Genomic DNA, 22,670 nt, shown 5'->3' with positions numbered 1-22,670 from the left:
CACTCACCACGTCGGCGTTACGGCAGCCGGCAGTAGCGGTACAAGGCATGCAGGCTCGGCCCGTCTCTCTGTCTTAGCTCTGGTCTCGCCCTCATTTCCTATTTCCGCAAGGCCGGGACAGAGCTAAGACAGAGAGACGGGCCGAGCCTGCGTGCCTTGTACCGCTACTGCCGGCTGCCGTAACACTGACGTGGTGAGTGAAGATGAGTTTTAAAAATCGGAGGGAGGGGGCCTGGAACTGGAAGGGAGGGAGGGAGGAAGGGCTGGACGATGACCATGGAACTGGGAGGGAGGGAGGGGGCCTGGAACTGGGAGGAAGGGGGGAAGGAAGGGACAACAACCCTGGAACTGGGAGGGAGGGGCGATGACCCTGGAACTGGGAGGGAGGAAGGGAGGGAGAATGACCCAGGAACTAGGGGGGGGGAGGGAGGGAGGGAGGGGGAGGACCCTGGAGGGAGGGGGGACCCTGGAACTCGGAAGGAGAGGGGGACCCTGGAACTCGGAGGGGGGGAGGGAAAGGAGAGAGAGGGGAGGGGGGAGGGCCACGAACTCGAAGGGAGGGAGGGGGGCCTGGAACTCGGAGGGGGGAGGTGTGATGCACATGTAGGGGGGGAGGGCAAGGGACAGAGGAGAATTGCTGCACCACGATGGATGGAGGGGGCAGGGGAGAGATCCTGCATATGGATGAATGCAGGGCAGAGAGCATAATTGGTGCACACGGGACACACACTACACTCTCTCACTCACACAGACAGACTCACACACTGTCTCTCTCTGACACACACTCTTTCTCTCTCACACATACTCGCTCTGACACTTACTCATTCACTCTCTCACACTCACTGTCTCTCACACAAACTCTCTCCTAACAGTTCCCTTAAAAATATAATTGCCATTAGAGGACAACCTTGCTAGCGCCCGTTTCATTTCTTTCAGAAACAGGCCTTTTTTACTAGTTTGAGTAACACATTGACACTGATCTATTTCTAATCTTTGGTCCTTTCTACTTTAGATTATTGCAGAAAACAACTATGCAGTTTACAGGCAGTTCAGAATGTTGCAGCGAAATTGATTCTGGGTGGTAGAAGGTCAAAACGTGTGACACCGTATTTAGTTTGACTGCATTGGTTACCATAGCAAGCTAGAATTGAATTTGAGATTTTAGTGTTTTTAAAATTTTATATGACCCTGGTTATATGCAGAATTGTATAATGCTTTATACCCTTTCAAGATGTCTCTGGTCATTAAGTGAAGTCACATTGGTGAGATGTACTAAGACACATTGTAAGCTATGATCTACAAAACAATGTTCTTTAGTAGGTAAAGGTGTGGAATTATTTTGCCGACATTTGAAAACTAGTCTTTAGGAAATATCTGACATATAATATTGATTTTGTTTTTTATTTTCTCAGACTGTTTGTTATTTCTATGCCTTCCTGTTTTGTTTATTTTTCCAGACTGTATGTTTATGTCTACCCATTTTTTGTACTCCGCTCTGAATCTAGGGTTGAGCGGAATATAAATGTGTTAAATGAAATTAAATTCACTAAATTCCACCCACATTTGGGCGATGAAAAAAATGAGCACTAAATGCTATTCTATAAATGGCGTTCTGAGTTGGGGGCTGTTTATAAAATAGTGTTTAGCGCTGGGTTCTGCGCCCAATTTTGGGTGTGAGGATTTACACCAACTGAAACGTGGTGTAAATCTTTCTGCCTAAATTTAGGTGCAGATGTGCCTTATGCTATAACACTGTGCACAAATTGCTGGAACGTCCCTGACCTGCCTATGCCCCTCCCATTGCCACGCCCACTTTTCAGATCTGCGCACTTCTTTATAGAATACCAACTGTGAAGATGGATTTGTAAATGCAAATTGTTGCTAGTTAGCATCAATGATTGTTAGCTTCTAGTTATTGGGGTTAATAGGCTTGTTCAATTATGCATGTAATTTGAGTGCGTACCTGAAATTGTGTGCGCAATTTTGAACTCCATTTATAGAATTTGGGGACAAATGTACTGGCAATTTCTATTGTGAGATCTGGTCAAGAAGTTTATTAAGTTTAATAAAAAAAAGTGTGTGTGTGTGTAATCTGTAATATCTATCTAATATACTGTCTGTATACACCTGTGTAGTGTGTGTGTTAATCTTTATTTCTCTGCCTTCAGGTCAGTCATGTTACTTTAGCCCTTATTCACCATGGTATGCACCGAGTCTTAGTTTCATATCCCATGTTAAAGGTTGGATAAAGCCCATTTGTGCATGACAGGAACATAGTTTCAGTAATGTGAAGAATGCCCCTTTCTGAGCCACCAGTGTCTGCTCTGCAGCACTCGCTGGTTCATAAGAAATTCCATCCAAGTGGGCTTTGGCTCAGCCTCCGCATCTCTTCTGAGATCTCATTTAGGAGTTGATTTTATAACTGCCTATGTTGATGGAGAACACATGCTTACTTTATACTCCATGACTTCCAGCAGGATTTCTAAACACGTACGTTCACTTTGAAAATAATCCCAAGCAGAACATTCACACGACTGCTAGTTTGTGCTAATAGATTTTCAGAGTTAAAATTTGTGCATGCTTCTGAAAATGTAGAAATATGCACACGGGATAGATTCTTTAAAGGGCACTCAAACGTACCACTATAGAATAGTGGCTAAGTCCACATTTATGCGCACAAATTTGGACAGGGCATAAATGCAGGAAACTAAGGGGCCCTTTAACTAAGCCATGTAGGCGTGTATGCGCATTCTACGCATGTCAATTTGGAGTTACCGCCCAGCTAACACGTGGCCTGGCCAGTAATTTTGTTTTATACATGTGTCCGTTACGCGTGCTGGAAAATAATTTTTATTTTCCTGCGCACGGGAGAAATCGGATGGAAATCATTCTATGCGTGTAGACGATTACCGCACGGTTAGCACGTGAGACCTTACCGCTAAGTCCCAAAATGGACGCACACCAATTTTTATTTTGCTGCATGTCCATTTTCGGTAAAAATTTTAAAAAAGGCCTTTTTTACAGGTGCGCTGAAAAGTGGATCCGTGCACTCCCAAAACACACGCCTATACTAGCGTACCTTAGTAAAAGGACCCCTAAATGTGGCAGACGTGTGTAAATGCAGGTATTCTACAAATTGACAAAAAAAAAAATTTTTATAGGACCCATCCACTATTATCTATATTAATAAATCCCACCTTGAACGTTCTGAAGCTCACTCCAAGGCAGAGAAGCTCACTCCAAGGCAGAGAAGCACAAAACTCCTGTAGTCTTCATAGGCTAGGACCAGTCACCCTCACTCATAGACTCGCCCTCAGCCACGCCCCATCTATATTAATAAATCCCACCTTGAATGTTCTGAAGCTCACTCCAAGGCAGAGAAGCTCACTCCAAGGCAGAGAAGCACAAAAATCCTGTAGTCTTCATAGGCTAGGACCAGTCACCCTCAATCATAGACCCGCCCTCAGCCACGCCCCATCTGTACATAAAACGCTACCTCAACATTCTGAAGACAACCTGCTGAAGCCATCTGCAAAATCCCTAAACAGTTCGTACGTTCATGGTGGTGAAGCCATCCAACTCACCATGTCTCTCTGCCCCGCCCTCGAGGGCGGAACACAGAGAGTAAAGGGATCCATAAAGGCACCCCTACCAACTGGCAACCCCCTCCAACAAACAACGACCCAGGCAGGGGGAGTGTTTCCGTACTCCTCCCCCTGCCTAGGAATCGCTACAGACTGCTGGCAAACTCCCCAACCACACGACCACAAAAGCCACCCGCAACAAACCCCCCCACACGCAAACACACACACAAACGCAAACACGCAAACACACACACAAACACACACACACACACAAACACACACACACACACACAAACACGCAAACAAACACAAACACACACACATAAACACACAAACGCAAACACACACGCACAAACACGCACACACACATAAACACGCACACGCAAACACACACGCACACACACATAAACACGCACACGCAAACACACACATGCACACACACATAAACACGCACACGCAAACACACACATGCACACACACATAAACACGCACACGCAAACACACAACACACAAACAGCCTCGACGGTGCACCTCTAAGTGCCCCCCCGCCGCATCGCCACAACATCCCGTGCAACGGGGCATCAGAAAGCCCCTACCCCCCTTCCCTCCTCGCCGCATCACCAACCCCTCCCCCGCCGCTTCACCAAGCCCCTTCCCCCCCCCCCCCCCCACAACGACCGCCTCGCCACCCATGACCACTAATACAAACTCTGTCCGGCGGCTGCTGCTGCTTCTGTTCAGCAGCCCGTACATAAAGAAAACAAAAAAACAACCTCCTAAAACGCACCTCTGTGGAGAACCATCTCTCATTGGCTGACGTCTCTGCAGCCGCTCCTCCTCTCCTCTCAACGTAAGTGCCCCTGCCGGAAGACCCCAGAGAAACGCCGAGACGTCAGAGGGGAGAGGAGGAGCGCATGCTGAGACTTCAGCCAATGTGAGATGCTTCTCAACTGAGGTGCGTTTTAGGAGGATTTTTTTTTTTTTGGTTTTCTTTATGTACGAGCTGCTGCTGCTGAATAGCAGAAGCAGCAGCTGCCGCACACAGTTTGTATTAGCGGTTGCTGGTGGCGAGGGGGTTGATGAGGGGGGGAGGGGCTTGGTGATGTGCCACGGTGGGGGGGGTCGGGTGATGCGCGAAGGGGGGGACAAGGGGCTTTCTTTGGGTGCTGCACCGGCTGGGGGGGGAAGGGGGGTCTCGCTGGACATGGGTGGCTGGAAGGAAGCAGGAGGAGGGGAGGGGAGGGTCGCTGCACATGGGTGGCTGCAGGGGGGGCAGGGAACAGGGAGATAGGGATGGGGCTCCACACACCACATGGGTGCCTGCAAGGGGGACAGGGGATACAGGACGGACACTGCAGGACGGGCAGGTGGGTCGATGGACATGGCTGGCCACAGGGGAGGAACAGGGAAAAAGGAGAGGAGTGTCCTCAGACATGGGTGGCTGCACAGGAGAGGAGGGTCGCTGGACATGGTTAGCTGCAGGGGGGACAGGGGAGAGAGGAGGGACGCTGCACATGCGTGCCTGCAGGGGGACAGGAGGGATGCTGAGGGGGGGGCCTGAGACCACATGGGTGGCTGCAGGGGAGACAGGAAGGACGCAGCAGGGGGAGAGGAGGGTTGATGGGCATGGGTGGCTGCAGGGGGATGCTGGACATGGGTGGCTGCAGGGGGAACACGGGGAGAGGAGGGTCGCTGCACATGCCTGGCTGCAAGGGGGCAGGGGAGAGGGAGGGTGTTCCTCACACCACACACGCAGTCACTCATTCTCTGTCTGCCACATACACTCTCACTCACACACTCACTGTCTTTGTCCCTCTCTCTCACACAGTGTCACACAGAAACACAAACACTGTCTCTCACACACTCTCTCTCTCGCACAAACACATACACTCTGTCTCTCTCTCACATTCTCTCTCTGACACACACGCTCCATCTCTCACACATGCTCTTTCTGAAACATACACTCCAAAGAAAACCTTGCTAGCGCCCGTTTCATTTCTAATAGAAACGGGCCTTTTTTTACTAGTCTGTACATAAAACGCTACCTCAACATTCGGAAGACAACCTGCTGATGCCATCTGCAAAATCCCTAAACAGTTCATGGGTTCATGGTGGTGAAGCCATCCAACTCACCATGTCTCTCTGTCCCGCCCTCGAGGGCGGAACACAGAGAGTAAAGGGATCCATAAAGGCACCCCTACCAACTGGCAACCCCCTCCAACAAACAACGACTCAGGCAGGGGGAGTGTTTCCGTACTCCTCCCCCTGCCTAGGAATTGCTACAGACTTCTGGCAAACTCCCCAACCACATGACCACAAAAGCCACCCGCAAACCCACCACACACACACACACACACACACACACACACACACACACACACACACACACACACACACAAACATACACAAACATACACAAACACAAAAACACAAACACACACACACATACATAAACATACACAAAACACACACACACACACAGAAACACACACACACACACAAACACACACATACACACACACACACACACACAGAAACACACACACACAAACACACAGAAACACACACAGAAACACACACACACACAGAAACACACACAGAAACACACACACACACAGAAACACACACACAGAAACACACACACACATACACACACACACAGAAACACACACACACACACACATACACATAAACACACACACACAGAAACACATACACATAAACACACACACACAGAAACACACACACAAACAGCCTCGACGGTGCACCTCTAAGTGCCCCCTCCCGCCGCATTGCCACAACAACCCGTGCAAAGGGGCATCAGAAAGCCCCTACCCCCTTCCCTTCTCGCCGCTTCACCCAACCCCTCCCCCGCCGCTTCACCAAGCCCCTCTCCCCCCCCCACACATCGACTGCCTCGCCACCCGCGACCGCTAATACAAACTCTGTCCGCCGGCGGCGGCTGCTGCTGCTTCTATTCAGCAGCAGCAGCCCATACATAAAGAAAACAAACAAAAAAAGCAACCTCCTAAAACGCACCTCCGTGGAGAACCATCTCACATTGGCTGACGTCTCTGCAGCCGCTCCTCCTCTCCCATCAACGTCAGTGCCCCTGCCGGAAGACCCCGGAAAAACGCCGAGACGTCAGAGGGGAGAGGAGGAGCGCATGCTGAGACTTCAGCCAATGTGAGATACTTCTCAACGGAGGTGCGTTTTAGGAGGATTTTTTTTTGTTTGTTTTCTTTATGTACGGGCTGCTGCTGCTGAATAACAGAAGCAGCAGCCACTGGACATAGTTTGTATTAGTGGTTGCAGGTGGCGAGGGGGTTGATGAGGGGGGAGGGGCTTGGTGATGTGCCATGGTGGGGGGGGGTCGGGTGATGCGCGAAGGGGGGGATAAGGGGCTTTCTTTGGGTGCTGCACCGGCTGGGGGGGGGAAGGGGGGTCTCGCTGGACATGGGTGGCTGGAAGGAAGCAGGGGGAGGGTCGCTGCACATGGGTGGCTGCAGGGGGGGCATGGAACAGGGAGATGGGGATGGGGCTCCACACACCACATGGGTGGATGCCTGCAAGGGGGACAGGGGATACAGGATGGACACTGCAGGGCGGGCAGGGGGACAGAAGGATTGGTGGTCATCAGGGGGGACAGGTGGGTCGATGGACATGGCTGGCCACAGGGGGGGAACAGGGAAAAAGGAGAGGAGCGTCCTCAGACATGGGTGGCTGCACAGGAGAGGAGGGTCGCTGGACATGGGTAGCTGCAGGGGGGGCAGGGGGACAGAAGGGTCGGTGGACATGGCTGCAGGGGGGAGAGAGGAGGGACGCTGCACATGCGTGCCTGCAGGGGGACAGGAGGGATGCTGAGGGGGGGGAGCCTGAGACCACATGGGTGGCTGCAGGGGTAGGAGACAGGAAGGACGCAGCAGAGGGAGAGGAGGGTTGATGGGCATGGGTGGCTGCAGGGGGAACACGGGGAGAGGAGGGTCACTGCACATGCCTGGCTGCAAGGGGGCGAGGGAGGGGGTGAGGGTGTTCCTCACACCACACACGCAGTCACTCATTCTCTGTCACATACACTCTCACTCACACACTCACTGTCTTTGTCCCTCTCTCTCACACAGTGTCACACAGAAACACAAACACTGTCTTTCACACACTCTCTCGCACAAACACATACACTCTGTCTCTCTCTCTCACATTCTCTCTCTGACACACACGCTCTTTCTGAAATATACTCTCCAAGGAAAACCTTGCTAGCGCCCGTTTCATTTCTAACAGAAATGGGCCTTTTTTACTAGTAAACTTATATAGAACATCAGTGTTTCCTCCATACACTATCTTCACCTCGGACCTCAACAGTGAAGTGGTGATCTTTGAGCCAGAGTTTGGAGACTTCTAGATACTCAACGGCTTAGGGGGAATTGCCTTGATACAGCTAGTCTAGTCTCTGTCAGATGAAGTACCACAGGGTTAAATATTTTGTCTGCATTTTAAAGATAAGTATATACAATCTTTTTGGATAAATAATGAGAACGGAATATAATTTAAGATACGAAATGAAATAATGAAAAAATCTTACACCTGTATTGACCGATGACGAGGTGGGGGTATAAGACTTGTCAATTATAAAGTGTTGTTAGTGTCAAGCTGCACCGCTGAGGTCTGAAGTGAAGATAGTATATGGAGGAAACATCGATGTTCTAGATGGGTATTCTATGAGCTGCATGTGGTAATTCTGGGCATACCTCTTGGGTCAGCACTCCCTTTGCAGATATGTCCTTATTTAGCATGTTCAGTTTAGAGAATAGTGACTAAGGGAAGTTGTGCAAGCACCTGTGAGTTGATGCCAATTAGCACCAATTAACAGCAACAGCCAGTAATTAGCTATTTAGTCTAATTAATAGTCGATTATTGAATTAAATTGCTCACATAACTGAACCTATTCTGTAACAGAATGTGCAAACTTGGGTGCTAAGCAGTAAATTGCATGCACTATTTTAGAGAATTAGGGGGATAGTTCCAGACCTTGCCTCCAGGAATGTCTTCTCTTACAGCAGGTAAAAATACAATACAAGTGAAATGAAATCACAGATGTGTTATTTAACCTTTGGTGTGGCGGTGGGAAGGGGTGCATTTTTTTTATAAAGGCCTATTTTCTGTCGGTAATAGGCTTTGAAAAATTACTTTCTCAATTGTCCTTTTTATTAAGCAAAGATCAGCCTGCTGCAGCTACAGACCATATTGGTATCATTCAGTTTCTTTTCTTCTACTTCATTTAAAATGATTTGTTTGCTGTATTACTCTGTGTTCTTATTCTGCAGAAACTCTGGTCTTCTCCAATAAATCCCTGGATGACTCTCAGAAAGCCGCCGTTTCCTTCTCGTTGTCACAGAGAGAGCTTGCCATCATTCACGGTCCTCCCGGCACTGGCAAAACCACCACAGTGGTGGAGCTAATAATTCAAGCTGTAAAGCAAGGGCTAAAGGTGAGAAGGACCTTGCTCATGGCTGTCAAAAATCAGGAAATTTGCTCTGCTTCATATAATGAGATGACCTTGTAAAGCATGCTCTGATTGGCTGCAGCAGTCACTATGGGAACCTTCCTGGCTGTAAGCACAAAGCATAGTAGTACACAAATAGATTTCTACTGGTTTGTGAAAGTATTAATTTGTTTTTTTTCAGGTGGAAAAAATCTGATAGTGTATTCCTATGAGACTTTAAAGCAGTTTTTTTTTATTTATTTTTTCTACTAGTGGAGTAATTTTGGCACTGCAGCAGATGATTAAAACAAAATCATTAAGGTCCCCATCTTTTGAATTTCAACCTTGCCGAGAGACAATAGAGCTGTTTTATTCATAATATATGGGCCAGATGGAAGATTCAGACACAAAAATGTCAAAAGCTTTCTCTCATTTTTAACACTTTTTTTTTTTTTTCAATCCTCTGGCTGATGGGCATGGATCACTGTTCTTTTCAGAACCTGGTGGCTGTGACTTCACTGGTGGGCAGATGATCAAAACCAAACATAGGTGCTAGAGGCCAATAGTGCCGTACTAGCGCCCACACTTGCTCTCGCCCGATAATCGGTGCTGGCGAGCGCATATAAAATCCTGGGATGCGCTGGACAGGGTTTCCCTACCATATAAAGGAGAAACTCTCTTATATGGTAAGGAAGCTCTGCCCATTGCATTCTAGGATTCATTTGGCAGGGTGCCACCATTTTGGAGGTGGCGCTGGAAGGAGAAGGGAGTGCTACTCCCTCTTCCATTATTTTGAGATACCCGAGGGGAGGGTTTGGGGGCACTAGACTGCCTGCCTGCTTCTGGGGGGGGGGGGGGGGGTTACATCTGTTGGGAGTTGCTCTGTCAGGAGTGTTGGGGGAGCTGGAGTTCCATCAGATCTCCAGCCCTTTGTATCCGGGGTGGGATGGGGGGGGGGGGTCTTCAGCCCTGTTTGACAGGGCCAGGCCCTTTTTTGACAGTCCGTACCTGTCAAACAACTCCTGTGGGAGGTTTGTGCCTTGGGCGCATACCCAGGCACAATCCTTCTACAGGATGATCAAAACTAATAGTGTGCATAAATTTACATGCTATTAGTTTTGATCGTGAGGCCTTTAATTCCCTACACTGTTCTGGCACTAATTTTTCAGTGCTGTTCGGAATAGCGCAGGGAATTTGATCATTGGGACATGGATGAGGAGAGGGTTCAGCTGAGATGCAGAAGCCAGACACAGGAAAAAAATCCCTGGGCTTCCTTTACTGAAGTGTTAAGTAAAAATTCTTACATCACTATTTGTAGAATATTTTCCCCTTGAAAATTTTCCCTTACAGCTCTGGAGGAAATTAAATCTGTGGATAATATTCTTAAGCAAACTCACTTGCAAGGTTTTTTTTACACTCGTATGACCTTCTTCTACTGGAATCTTAAATATTCCTCTAGCTCACAGTATTTTACGCCTGCTAACAGGAGACGTGACACTTTATTAAATCGGAACAGCAGTGATGATCCAGATTCTCTTCAAATTGTCTGGAAGTCTAGCGCTGCCATTGCAGTTGCACGATGAGCACAGTATGAGGAGTGGAGGACACAGGACAGACCTTTGAATCAGCTGGGATAAACTACTCATTTAAGATTGGAAGGCTTTAAAGTTGAAGCTGCAGTGAAATGTTAAGACAGTTTTCCACTGCTTTCTAATATAATATATTCTTACTAATAAAAAAGGCCCGTTTCTGAAAGAAATGAAACGGGCGCTAGCAAGGTTGTCCTTTAATGGCAATTATATTTTTAAGGGAACTGTTAGGAGAGAGTATGTGTGAGAGAGTGAGTGAGTATGTGTGTGAGAGAAAAACAGTGTGTGTCAGAAAGAGACTGTGTGAGTCTGTCTGTGTGAGTGAGAGAGTGTAGTGTGTGTCCCGTGTGCACCAATTATGCTCTCTTCCTTGCATTCATCCATATGCAGGATCTCTCCCCTGCCCCTCCATCTATCGTGGTGCAGCAGTTCTCCTCTGTCCCTTGCCCTCCCCCCTCCGAGTTCCAGGTTCCTCCTCTCCTTCCGAGTTCCAGGGTCCTCCCCCTCCCTCCCTCCCCCCTAGTTCCTGGGTCATCGTCCCTTCCTTCCTCCCTCCCAGTTCCAGGGTCCCCCCTCCCTCCCAGTTCCAGGGTCGTTGTCCCTTCCTTCCTCCCTCCCTCCCTCCCTTCCAGTTCCAGGCCCCCTTCTAGTTCAAGGGTCCCCCCTCCTTCCCTCCCAGTTCCACTGTCGTCGTCCAGCCCTTCCTCCCTCCCTCCCTCCCTCCCTTCCTTCCAGTTCCAGGCCCCCTCCCTCCGATTTTTAAAACTCATCTTCACCACGTCGGCGTTACGGCAGCCGGCAGCAGCGGTACAACGCACACAGGCTCGGCCCGTCTCTCTGTCATAGCTCTGGTCCCGCCCTCATTTCCTGTTTCCACAAGGGCGGGACCAGAGCTAAGATAGACGGGCCCAGCCTGCGTGCCTTGTACCGCTGCTGCCGGCTGCCGTAACGCCGACGTGGTGAGTGAAGATGAGTTTTAAAAATCGGAGGGAGGGGGCCTGGAACTGGAAGGGAGGGAGGAAGGGCTGGACGATGACCGTGGAACTGGTCATACTAAGTTGAGATTTGAGATGGACATCTAATATAATAATTTGTTCCTTCAACATCTGAAGCGGCTCCTCGACAGCAACGTCTCTGTAGTAACATCTCCTGACGTCAGGCAAGCAGGGTTCTAGTGCGGGCCAGTGAAGTCAGGAGATGGTTACGATCCCAGTGAGACACATTCGAACATTGAAGGAGCAAATTATTATATTAGATAACAGATTAAAAACAAGAAAGGAAAGGTTTACTGCACTGAATACACAATTTCCAATGGTGTTCTTTACATTGGGCACAGTTTTTAAAGATATGCCTATATTAAAATGGGGAGACTGTAGGAGTAAGCATGAGGCTTTGTTTTGTGTTTGTGTGAAGAAGAAAAAATATATCACTTTATATCTGTGTGAAAAAGGCAAGAGTTGTATTTGTGAGAGGGAGGCTGTGTATTTGTGTGAAACAAGCATGGTGTATATAGATGAAAGTGCTTGAATTTGCCTGAGTGTGTTGGTGACAGATGCTGTCACATGTCATAAAAGGCATGCATATGGACAGATGCGTCTATTGGTATTTTTTTTCTGAAAGATAGTGTGTGTGTGAGAGGAGGTATGTTTGTGAATATATATGTCTTTAATATCCATTAGTGCCCTGTTTTAGCAGACACACTTAATTGTCTTCTGATGGTCAGTTTATTTGTGTAAATTCTGTGACAGAAGAAAAATATGCTGTTATAGATTTGAATGTGAGAGCAATCTTCATCTTCCTACATTTAACAAGTTGAAATGAGTAGCTTTAAAAATTACACATGACTGTTGGAAAAATAGCATGAATGGAAATGTACCTCATACTAAGGCTTTTCCTATAAAGTGCACCTAATAAAAAGATATCACAGCTTTTGATTTTTGAAGACCTGGAGATGCATTGAAAGTGCTTTTAAAATGTAATGTTTGGCATGCTTCTCTTTTCTAAGGTTCTGTGCTGTGCTCCCTCAAATGTCGCTGTGGATAATCTGGTAGATCATCTGGCTACATATAAAGAGAAAATACTGCGCTTGGGTCACCCTGCCCGTCTCTTAGATTGTGTGCAACATCATTCCCTGGACGCAATGTTGGCACGCAGTGATAACGCCCAGATAGTGACCGATATAAGAAAGGATATTGATGAAACATTTGTACGTACTTAATTTAATTTTCAGTGTTATGCATATTATACAAAAATCAGTTTACTAGATAAATCTTTGTTTGTTAGTGGCAGATACTGCAGGAAGGTGATAGGGAGGTATTGAAAATAATGTTTACATTAATGTATGTGTTCACAGATATTTATTTCAATTAATATACAGGGCAGATATGCTATTTTGGGAAGGGAGGAGCAATTTACCCTAAGGCACCTAATGGCAATCTACATAAGCATTTTAGTATGTAGGCAATTTTACTGAATTTTCAAAAGAGAAACTCTCCTGTTGGTATTCTGCTTCCAACAGTGGCTATTCCAGGTTACAAGAAATTGGCAGAAGCCCAAATAGTAGCAACGTGCCATGCTACCAATCCCAGGGCAAGCATTTGTTTCCCCCGCGTCCAACAGTAGAAAAATAGAGGAGTTGGAGTCAAAGATTTGGGATACCAGCTCCACAGCCCGGAAATGTAATATTATATGTTACTAATGTGTGCTACTACATTAGTATGCATTATTGCTAAAATAAGACCTGTGGTAGAATTAATGTACATTAATGACAGTACATTTTGATAATGCTAGCTGATAATTTGCACCTGGTATATTTGCAGTTGGAATTAGGCAGGGGACGACTGCACAGCTGTGTTTGTGGAGGGTTTACTCCTCTGACCCAATTACCTACCTCTTTAAATGCTCATTTTCAATTGGCAGCTGTATTTTACCGCTCTGTCTGCGGCTATTTTCAGAGCCTTTCATGTAGCTGGTATATTAGGAATAGGTAAATTGCATTATAGGATATATTATCAATACCACTGTCATGGTTGTGGCCGTGCCCTTATGTCCAGACCTATTGTTTCTCTGTATCTAGCTCTGTGACCTCTCCAGTCTGCCTTTTTTCCTGTTCTTGTTCTTCCCGTTAGCCAAGCCTCGCTTTGGTCTCCCTGCTTCATTTCCTACTTGTGACATCATCAGCCTACTCCTTTATAAGGATCCAGGGAGCTTTCCTGTGTTGCCTTTGCAACAGGTCTATTTTCCTTTTTCTTGTTTTACTGTTGTGTGATAATGAGAGAACTGGTCTTCTTGTAATGCTGTGCCTTTGGGCACAGTCTTGAGCCCTGTGTGAGTGGTTTTGGTTTGAATCTGTATGGATTACTTCCCTGTTAGATTTGCTCTCAAGCAAAGCCCTCTTCTGTTTCTCTCTGTGTGTTGTTCTGCTTTAAACCTGTATGGATTACTAGCCTGTTAACTTTGCTTCCAAGCAAAGCCCTGTTCTGTTTTTCTGTATGTGTGTGTGGTTCTGGTTTGAACCTAAATGGATTCCTTCCTTGTTATCTAGGCTCTCCAGCATAATAAGCCTGTTCTGTTTTCTTGTGTGGTTTCCCTTGTTACCTTTCACTGTTCAGAGAGCTGGTTGTTGCCAGCCCCAGCTGCTTTCCTTGATTGCCTTGCTTCCATGCAGCTGAGTGTTGTCTGTCTCTGCCTGCCTTTCTTTTCCCTACCTAGCTGTGTGCTGGCAGAGTTCTGGTAAGAACATTGTTTGTTTTTCCCTTTCTTTGCTTTGTTCCCTTTCCCTGCTTCTTGCTGATTTGTGTTTTAGAAGCAGCCTTTCCCTTTAGCCTGCTTTAACTCTTTGTCTGCTGTGTCTGTCGCCTGATTCTTGTGAGCATTGCTCCTTACCTGATTTGTGTATATAAAGGCAGCTTTCCCTGTTTGCTTGCTTTAACTCTTTGTCTGCTGTGTCTGTCTCCTGATTCTTGTGAGCATTGTTCCTTACCTGATTTGTGTATATAAAGGCAGCTTTCCCTGTTTGCTTGCTTTTCCCTTTGTCTCTAGTGTCTGTTATTTGACTCTGTGGCACAGCCTTGTGTATTCCTATAAGCGGCTTCCCTTTACTTTTGAGTCCTGTGTGGCCAGCCTTGTGTATCCTTATGAGTGGCTTCCCTTTTCCCTTGAGTGCTGTGTGGCACAGCCTTGTGTTTTCCTATGAGTGGCTTACCTTTTCCCTGGAGTGCTGTGTGGCACAGCCTTGTGTGTTCCTATGAGTGGCTTCCCTTTTCCCTGGTGTGCTGTGTGGCACAGCCTTTTGTGTTCCTATGAGTGGCTTCCCTTTTCCCTGGTGTGCTGTGTGGCACAGCCTAGTGTGTTCCTATGAGTGGCTTCCCTTTTCCCTGGTGTGCTGTGTGGCACAGCCTTGTGTGTTCCTATGAGTGACTTCCCTTTACCCTTGAGTGCTGTATGGTATAGCTTAGAGTGCTCCTTCATGAGTAGCTTCCCTTATCCTTGAGGGCTGTGTGGCATAGCCGTGAATGTTCCTTTGTGTGGCATAGCCGTGTGTGTTCCTTTGTGTGGCCTTGTCTTGAGTTTTTCCTGTGTGCTTTCTGTTTTGAGTTCTCTCTGTGAGGTTTCTGGTTGTGTTTGAGTGGATTGCTTTTTCGTTTAGCTATGACTACTAGCGCAGCCTTGAGCAGTCTCTGTGTTGCACGAGTGGGCCGTTCTTCCGCTTAGCTGTATCTACTAGCACAGTCCTGTGCATCCTGTCTGTTTGATTCTGTTTGAGTGTGCAGTTCTATTTGCTGTGACTACTAGCTCAGCCTTGAGCAGCCTCTCTGTGTGGCATGCGTGGACAGCTCTTCCATTTAGCTGGGACTACTAGCTTAACCTTGAGCTACCTCTCTGTGTGATTTCTGTTTGACTTGGTTAGGATTATTCGTTTATAGATGCGGATCTAGCACAGCCCTGAGTGTCCTTTCTGTTTGGTTCTGTTTGTGCTTGAGTGGGTGGTACTTCTGTTTAGCTGGGACTACTAGCCCAGCCCTGTGCTACCTCTCTGTGTGATGTCTGTTTGACTTGGTTAGGACTATTCATTTATAGCTAGGGTTCTAGGCCCAGTCCTGTGCTGCCTTCCTGTGTGGTTTTCTTATCTTTTACTTGTGGTTTCTACCATGTGAGTCTAAGTGGGGTTATCTATTCCCCTTCATTTTCCTTGTGCCTGTGTGTATGGTCTTTTGACCCCTTGTTTGTGGCTCTGTTTAGTGCAGTGTGTGTGCACTGCTTGTGTAGTACTTAAGAAATTCAGTTCGGTTTCTTTTCCCTTCCCTTTGGTATGATTTGGTTCCAGTTCGGCCGTGAGGCCCGTATGCTTGGACTCTGTATGAATGGGTTCCGGATCGGCCTTGCTGCCCGCCTGAGTGGTCTATCTCCCTTTTCTGGTAGTGCTTGTTGCTTGTCTTGAGAGTGCTCTGTCTATTTGCCATGTCTGGTATCTTGTTTGTATTCAGTGCCTGGTTCGCTCTGCTCTGTGCCTCCCCAGTGGACTTGTCTGCTGCAGCCCAAAGGCTCACCATCCCTGGTTCCGTGACAACCACACACATTAAAGACTTGATTTTATAATGTGATGCCTATTTGAGAAGTTTAAAAAGGTGCATATGTTATGAAAGCACAATAGATGTCTATGTGCCGTTATAAAATAGGCTTCTGAAAACAGCCCCAATAGCCAGAAAATGCCCAAGCAGAAATTTAAACCTGCCTCAATGAAGGTATAAGTATGTACATGTACTCTCTGTGCAAGGATGCAAGGAACATTTTGGACAGTATGTATATCTGCCATGATTGTTTCCACACATTTTTAGTCACTATGGTTTCCACACATTTTTAGTCACTATGCACATCTGAAATTGTGCCTGAGAACTCCTACATGCAGATTGTATAAAAGTGGGTGCATGCTTTCTGTGCATGTATGCACTTTATAAAAGCCCTTTTTCTGTGTGTATGTTAGCTTTACATTGGGGAAAATGCTTTAGAAAATTACCCCCACAGAAAGCATGCGCAAATTTACACCATCTTCAGAGCAGGTATAAATTTGTGCTTCGACATATGAATGCTGTGGGGGTGAGATCTGGGAATCTGTTTTATAAAGGAACGTAGGTGCCTCTATATGGGCAGCTTTTAGGACTGTCCACATTGGCATCCTGGTATAAAATTACCCCCTAAAGCGGCATATTAGGACATCCATAGAACAGAAGTATGAAGCTTACAATGCCAGCGTGATGATCTTGATAGCAGAAAACAACATTGGAATTGGGACATAAGACGGATAAGAACATATGAATAGTCCTACTGGCTCAGACCAATGGTCCATCTAGCCCAATATCCTGCTTCAAACAGTGACCAATTCAAGTTGCAAGTACCTGACAGAATCCCAAATAGTAGCAAGATTCATGCTACTGATCCCAAGGACAAGCAGTAGCTTCACCTAGATCTATCTCAATAGCAGACTATGGACTTTTCCTCCAGGAACTTATCCAAACCTTTTTTAAATCCAGATACACTATCACTTATACCACATCTTCTGGCAATGAGTTCCAGAGCTTAACTATTCATTGACTGAAAAAGTATTTCCTTGTGTTTGTTTTAAAAGTAGTACCATGTAACTTCCTTGAGTGACAAAGGCAGTGGGATAAATGAAGAGGTTGGCAAGATTGAAGGCAAATTGTATATTTGGATACTCATTTTCAAAGCACATAGACAAGTTACATAGTAACTTTGTAAGTCTATGTGTTTTGAAAATGAGCACCATAGTCTAATAAGGTATGTTCAGCTGGCCTCAGAGGGTGTGTGGTAAGCTAACCCTGACACATTGTGAGCCAGATATCCACCTGCTTCCTGATGCACAGACAGTCTTGAGTAAGGTGTTGGACTTCTGCAAATGAGTTCTGGCATGTGGGGGATCCCTTTGGTGGCCCTAATGTGGTTGATTAAATACCACTGAAGTTTTGGGAGTATATTGCATTCTATCTTTGATTTACCCAAATTTGGGACTGAGAAACATTTGCAGCAGTTTTCTTCAGTTTTCTTACAAAGACCATGACTCTGACCTGTATACCTCAAGAAAATGGAATGTCTCCTATGATCAGTTTTGAGGAGAGTGGCCGACAGGAAAGTTCTTAGGTCTTTTTTGGCAAAGCTGAGTGATGTTACCAAGGTAGAGCTCCAGGGCGCATGCTACTGGCTGGCTTCAATTTTTAGTTTCTGCCCTGTGTCCCACTGTGTCCTAACACTGTCCATGTAAATCATTTTTCTCGGGTTCTCAAACTGTCCCCTTCTCAGCATCACATTATACATTATCTCTTTGCTCCAGGACATCACGGATTGTAATGTGGGCAAGTTTGGCATGCATAAAGGAGTGTGCACATCTGAATGCAGAGAAATGTCAGTCAGTATGGGTGAATATTTATTTAATTATTTGTGCACTTGATATACCGCTAATTGATTCAAGCAATAGCGACTAAGCGGTTCACAAAACTAATTCAAATTCCAAATTCCGTGCTAATGCTGGGGGGAACAGTGGGAGGGGAAGGTAAGCAGGATGCAAAGAACCTATATAGCAGTGAGGTTAAAGGAGGCTGAAAAGATCCTTAAAAGATGGAAAAGGCATATTACCTCAAAGGGAAGAAGAGAGGGAGTTTCAGAGTTTAGGACCAAGATAGTTGAAAAGCAGAATCATGGGAGAGCGAGAGACAAAGAATGGAAGGAGATGGAATGCAAAGGAGATTGTCAGAGGAAGAGCGGAGAGAAAGGGAGGGGGAATAGAGGATTAAAAGCGTATGCAAATAGGCAAGGGTGGCAGGAGATTGGCACTTGAAGACAAGCATCTTGTAGTGAATGTGAGATGAGACATGGAGTTGGTGCTCAAGATGGAGAAGAGGGGCAAAGTGATCAAATCAATGTGTGCGGTGGAAAAGTTTAACAGCTGTGGATTGATACTGCATGATGATGTAGCTGACCAGTTTCACAGTTCTGTATACGTCTTTTGATATTTTTGTAGTCCTAAGAACATATAATTGCTTGGATATATGCTGTGAATTTGAGATGATAGGAGCTTTATATGTGTAAAACGTTTTGTGTGAATGTATAAAATAAGTGTACATGTCTGGAGAATGGCTGAATGACAATGGTGAATAAAGTTATGAATGCAAGGAAATACTGGATTTGATCATCATAAAGGAGATAGTATAAAATTTACGTAGTCTCTTGCAGTTGTTAAGGTAGGCCAAAATGGTTCTTCAAAACTGAGCATTACAATCCATAGTGATCTTTTAAATGTAGTTTTTGTATGGAAAATAGTAGCCTGTGTTGAAAAACAGTATAAAAAGTTTGAGGGATTATGCAATGTGATAAATATAGGACATGCAGCCTCGACAGGACCTAGCCACCAGAGGAAGCTCTAATGGTGGAAGACTGCTGTAATGACCTGAAGGGAGCCACTTCAGAGCGCTCAGGAGTAGAAGCCCGCTTAGATGGGTAGTGACCACTAGAGGGTGTTCTAGTGGTGGAGGCCTTTTGTGTTATTTTGTAGAGGCCACTAAGGGGAGTCCTGCCTCAACGATAGCCCAAACACAGACAGCTGGGGAGAGGGAGGGGCGGAGGTTACCCTTTTTGTAAGTTGAAAGGGGAGGGCCCGTGGCAGAAGGAAGGAAGCCACTGGAGAAGGTTCTGTACCTTTTCCAGATTATAGGAGGAGCCCAGGAAGGGTGGCGTTGGTAGGAAGCAGCCCTTTAAAAATGTCTTTCCCCAAGAAAACAGCAGAAGAAAAGGGGACGTCAAGGAAGAGGGATGCCAATCAACTGGTGAGGGGAGACCAAAGAGATGGACCAAGACAGGCTGAAAACCTGGGGCTCAGACCCCAAAGGAAAGGAACCAGAAAGACTTACAGAACAAGGTATTTACCTACATAAGTATTCCCATACTGGGACAGACCAAAGGTCCATCAAGCCCAGCATCCTGTTTCCAACAGTGGCCAATCCAGGTCACAAGTACCTGGCAAGACCCCAAAAAAGTACAATATACTTTATGCTGCTTATCCTAGAAATAAGCAGTGGATTTTCCCCAAGGCCATTTTAATAATGGTCTATGGACCAGGTTAGGAAGCTGTCCAAACCATTTGTAAACTAAGCTAACTGCTTTTACTACATTCTCTGGCAACGAATTCCAGAGTTTAATTACACGTTGAGTGAAGAAAAATGTTTTTCTCCGTTTCATTTTAAATGTACTACTTTGTAGCTTCATCGTGCCCTCTAGTCCTAGTATTTTTGGAAACAGTAAACAAGCGATTCACGTCTACCCTTTCCACTCCACTCATTATTTTATAGACCTCTATCATATCTCCCCTCTTTTCTCCAAACTGAAGAGCCCTAGCTGCTTTAGCCTTTCTTCATAGGGAAGTCATCCCATTTCCTTTATCATTTTCGTTGCCCTTCTCTGTACCTTTTTTAATTCCACTATATCTTTTTTTTAAAATGCAGTGACCAGAATTGAACACAATATTTGAGGTGCAGTCACACCATGGAGCAATACAAAAACATTATAAAACATCCTCATTTTTGTTTTCCATTCCTTTCCTAATAATACCCAACATTCTATTTGCTTTCTTAGCCACCACCGCACACTGAGCAGAGGGTTTCAACATATCAACGATGCCTAGATCCTTTTCCTGGTCGGTGACTTCTAATGTGGAACCTTGCTTTGCATAGCTATAATTTGGGTTCCTATTTCCCACATGCATTGCTTTTTAATTTACTCACATTAAACGTCATCAACTATTTAGATGCCCAGTCTCCCAGTCTTGTGAGGTCCTCTTCTAATTTTTCACAATCCTCTTGCGATTTAACAACTTTGAATAACTTTGTGTCATCAGCAAATTTAACTACCTCACTAGTTACTCCCATCTCTAGATCATATGTTAAAAAGCAGCGATCCCAGCACAGACCCCTGTGGAACCCCACTATCTACCCTTCTCCATTGAGAATACTGACCATTTAACCCTATTCTGTGTTTTTTCTAACCAGTGTTTAATGCTCAAATAATGGGAAGACTGAAATAACTATGATGTGGACCACAGTGTGAAGTAACACTGGGTCCTGTGAGCTAGGATTTTGATAACAGCAGCTGGGGGTGGAAGACAGGACTGTAAAATTAAGGTGAAAGTTAGAAGTCCTGTCCAAGGGGTGGAGGCTGTTCTTAACTGAGACTCAGGTCTCCCAAAGGAAAGCCAAGTTGAAGAGTACAGAAAAGAACGGTTTGTTGAAAGAAGAAGTTTCCCCTACAGAATTCATAGTGGATGCTAGTTGGAGTGGATTTGCATCTGATGTGATCAATAGAAATCAAACAAAATTAAAACATGGAAAAGAAAATAAGATGATACCTTTTTTATTGGACATAACTTAATACATTTCTTGATTAGCTTTCGAAGGTTGCCCTTCTTTGTCAGATCAGAAATAAGCAAATGTGGTAGCTGACAGTGTATATAACAGTCTCTCATAGACAGTCTAGCAGGGTGGGTAGGAGATGTGTATGGGGACTTCAAAGCATTCCATAGATAGTCTAGCAGGATGTTTGTGGGGAGGGGAGGGTGATAAGCAGAGAAATACAACTTTATGGTTTATAGTGGAGGAGTGGCCTAGTGGTTAGGGTGGAGGACTTTGGTCCTGGGGAACTGAGTTAAGTGACTCTGGGCAAGTCACTTAACCCTCCATTGCCCCATGTAAGCCGCATTGAGCCTACCATGAGTGGGAAAAGCGCGGGGTACAAACGTAACAAAAATAAAAAAATAATAATGGGCTAGAAAACCCAGATCCTTGTTAAGTCCTGTCTGTTGGGTGTCAAAATATTCAATCATTCTGACTTCAAAGGTTTTACGTTCCTGTATTGTTTTATTTATTTATTTATTGCATTTGTATCCCACATTTTTGCGGGCTCAGTGTGGCTTACAATACGAATAATGGAAATACAATTTGTTACAACTTGGTTATGGATTACATTGTGCAGAGTTATGCGAGACAATCGAAGTATCATTAAGGAATATAACAATGCGAGACAATCGAAGTATCGTTAAGGAATATAACAATGGAACACAAACATTGAAACATTGGAATGAGACAATGGGAAGCTTAAAGGGCAATATAAGACACTAAGACATATGGTATACATATTTCTGTGAGTAAAGGTATGAGTGATGTGAGATTACGGGGGATGAGAGTTCAAAAGTGGTGTATGATGCATTAATGAACAGTGAGTGTGGACTTTATGTGTTTTGGCTTTTTCCGTAGATTTTTTCAAAAAGATGGGTCTTCAATAATTTGCAGAAGGAAGCTTGCTCGTAGATCGTTCTTAAGTTGCGCGGCAGTGTATTCCAAAACTGCGTGCTCATGTGAGAAAAGGTTGACGAGTGTAGCGTCTTGTATTTTAAGCCCTTGCAGTTAGGGAAGTGGAGGTTGAGGAAAGTTCGGGATGATCTTTTAGCGTTTCTGGGTGGTAAGTCTATTAACTCAGACATGTAGGCTGGGGCTTCGCCGTGAATGATTTTGTGGACTAATGTGCATACTTTAAAAGTGACGCGTTCCTTGAGTGGAAGCCAGTGTAGTTTCTCTCGTAATGGTTTTGCACTTTAATATTTTGGTTTTCCGAAGATGAGTCTGGCTGCTGTATTCTGGGCTGTTTGAAGTTTCCTCAGTATTTGCTCTTTGCAACCTGCATATAGTGAGTTGCAGTAATCCAGATGGCTGAGTATGAGGGATTGCACTAGGCTGCGAAAGATGGATCTTGGGAAGAATGGTCTTATCCTTTTCAGTTTCCACATGCAGTAGAACATCTTTTTAGTTGTGTTGTTTGCGTGAGTTTCGAGTGTTAGATGGCGGTCGATAGTGACTCCAAGGATTTTTAGCGTTTCTGAGATTGGAAGGTTTAGGTTTGGTGTGTTTATAGCGGTAAATTCATTCGTGTTGTATTGGGAGGTGAGTATCAGGCATTGAGTTT

At 45.6% G+C, this 22,670-nt stretch overlaps 1 protein-coding gene across 1 annotated transcript in view; it reads left to right on the top strand.

Annotated features, from left to right (window-relative positions):
- The window catches only part of IGHMBP2 (immunoglobulin mu DNA binding protein 2), a 237,282-nt gene that overhangs the window by 71,327 nt on the left and 143,285 nt on the right, over window positions 1-22,670 (top strand). The window contains exons 5-6 of the mRNA XM_030201132.1: window positions 8,906-9,069; window positions 12,658-12,858. Of these exons, the coding sequence (XP_030056992.1) occupies window positions 8,906-9,069; window positions 12,658-12,858 (365 nt within the window). The remainder of the gene's footprint in view (window positions 1-8,905; window positions 9,070-12,657; window positions 12,859-22,670) is intronic.

This window comes from Microcaecilia unicolor, chromosome 4 (assembly GCF_901765095.1).
Source record: "Microcaecilia unicolor chromosome 4, aMicUni1.1, whole genome shotgun sequence".
In the NCBI taxonomy this organism is placed as follows: Eukaryota; Metazoa; Chordata; class Amphibia; order Gymnophiona; family Siphonopidae; genus Microcaecilia; species Microcaecilia unicolor.
Note: the sequence above shows the minus strand (reverse complement) of the source record. Positions and strands in the feature narration are given on the sequence as shown.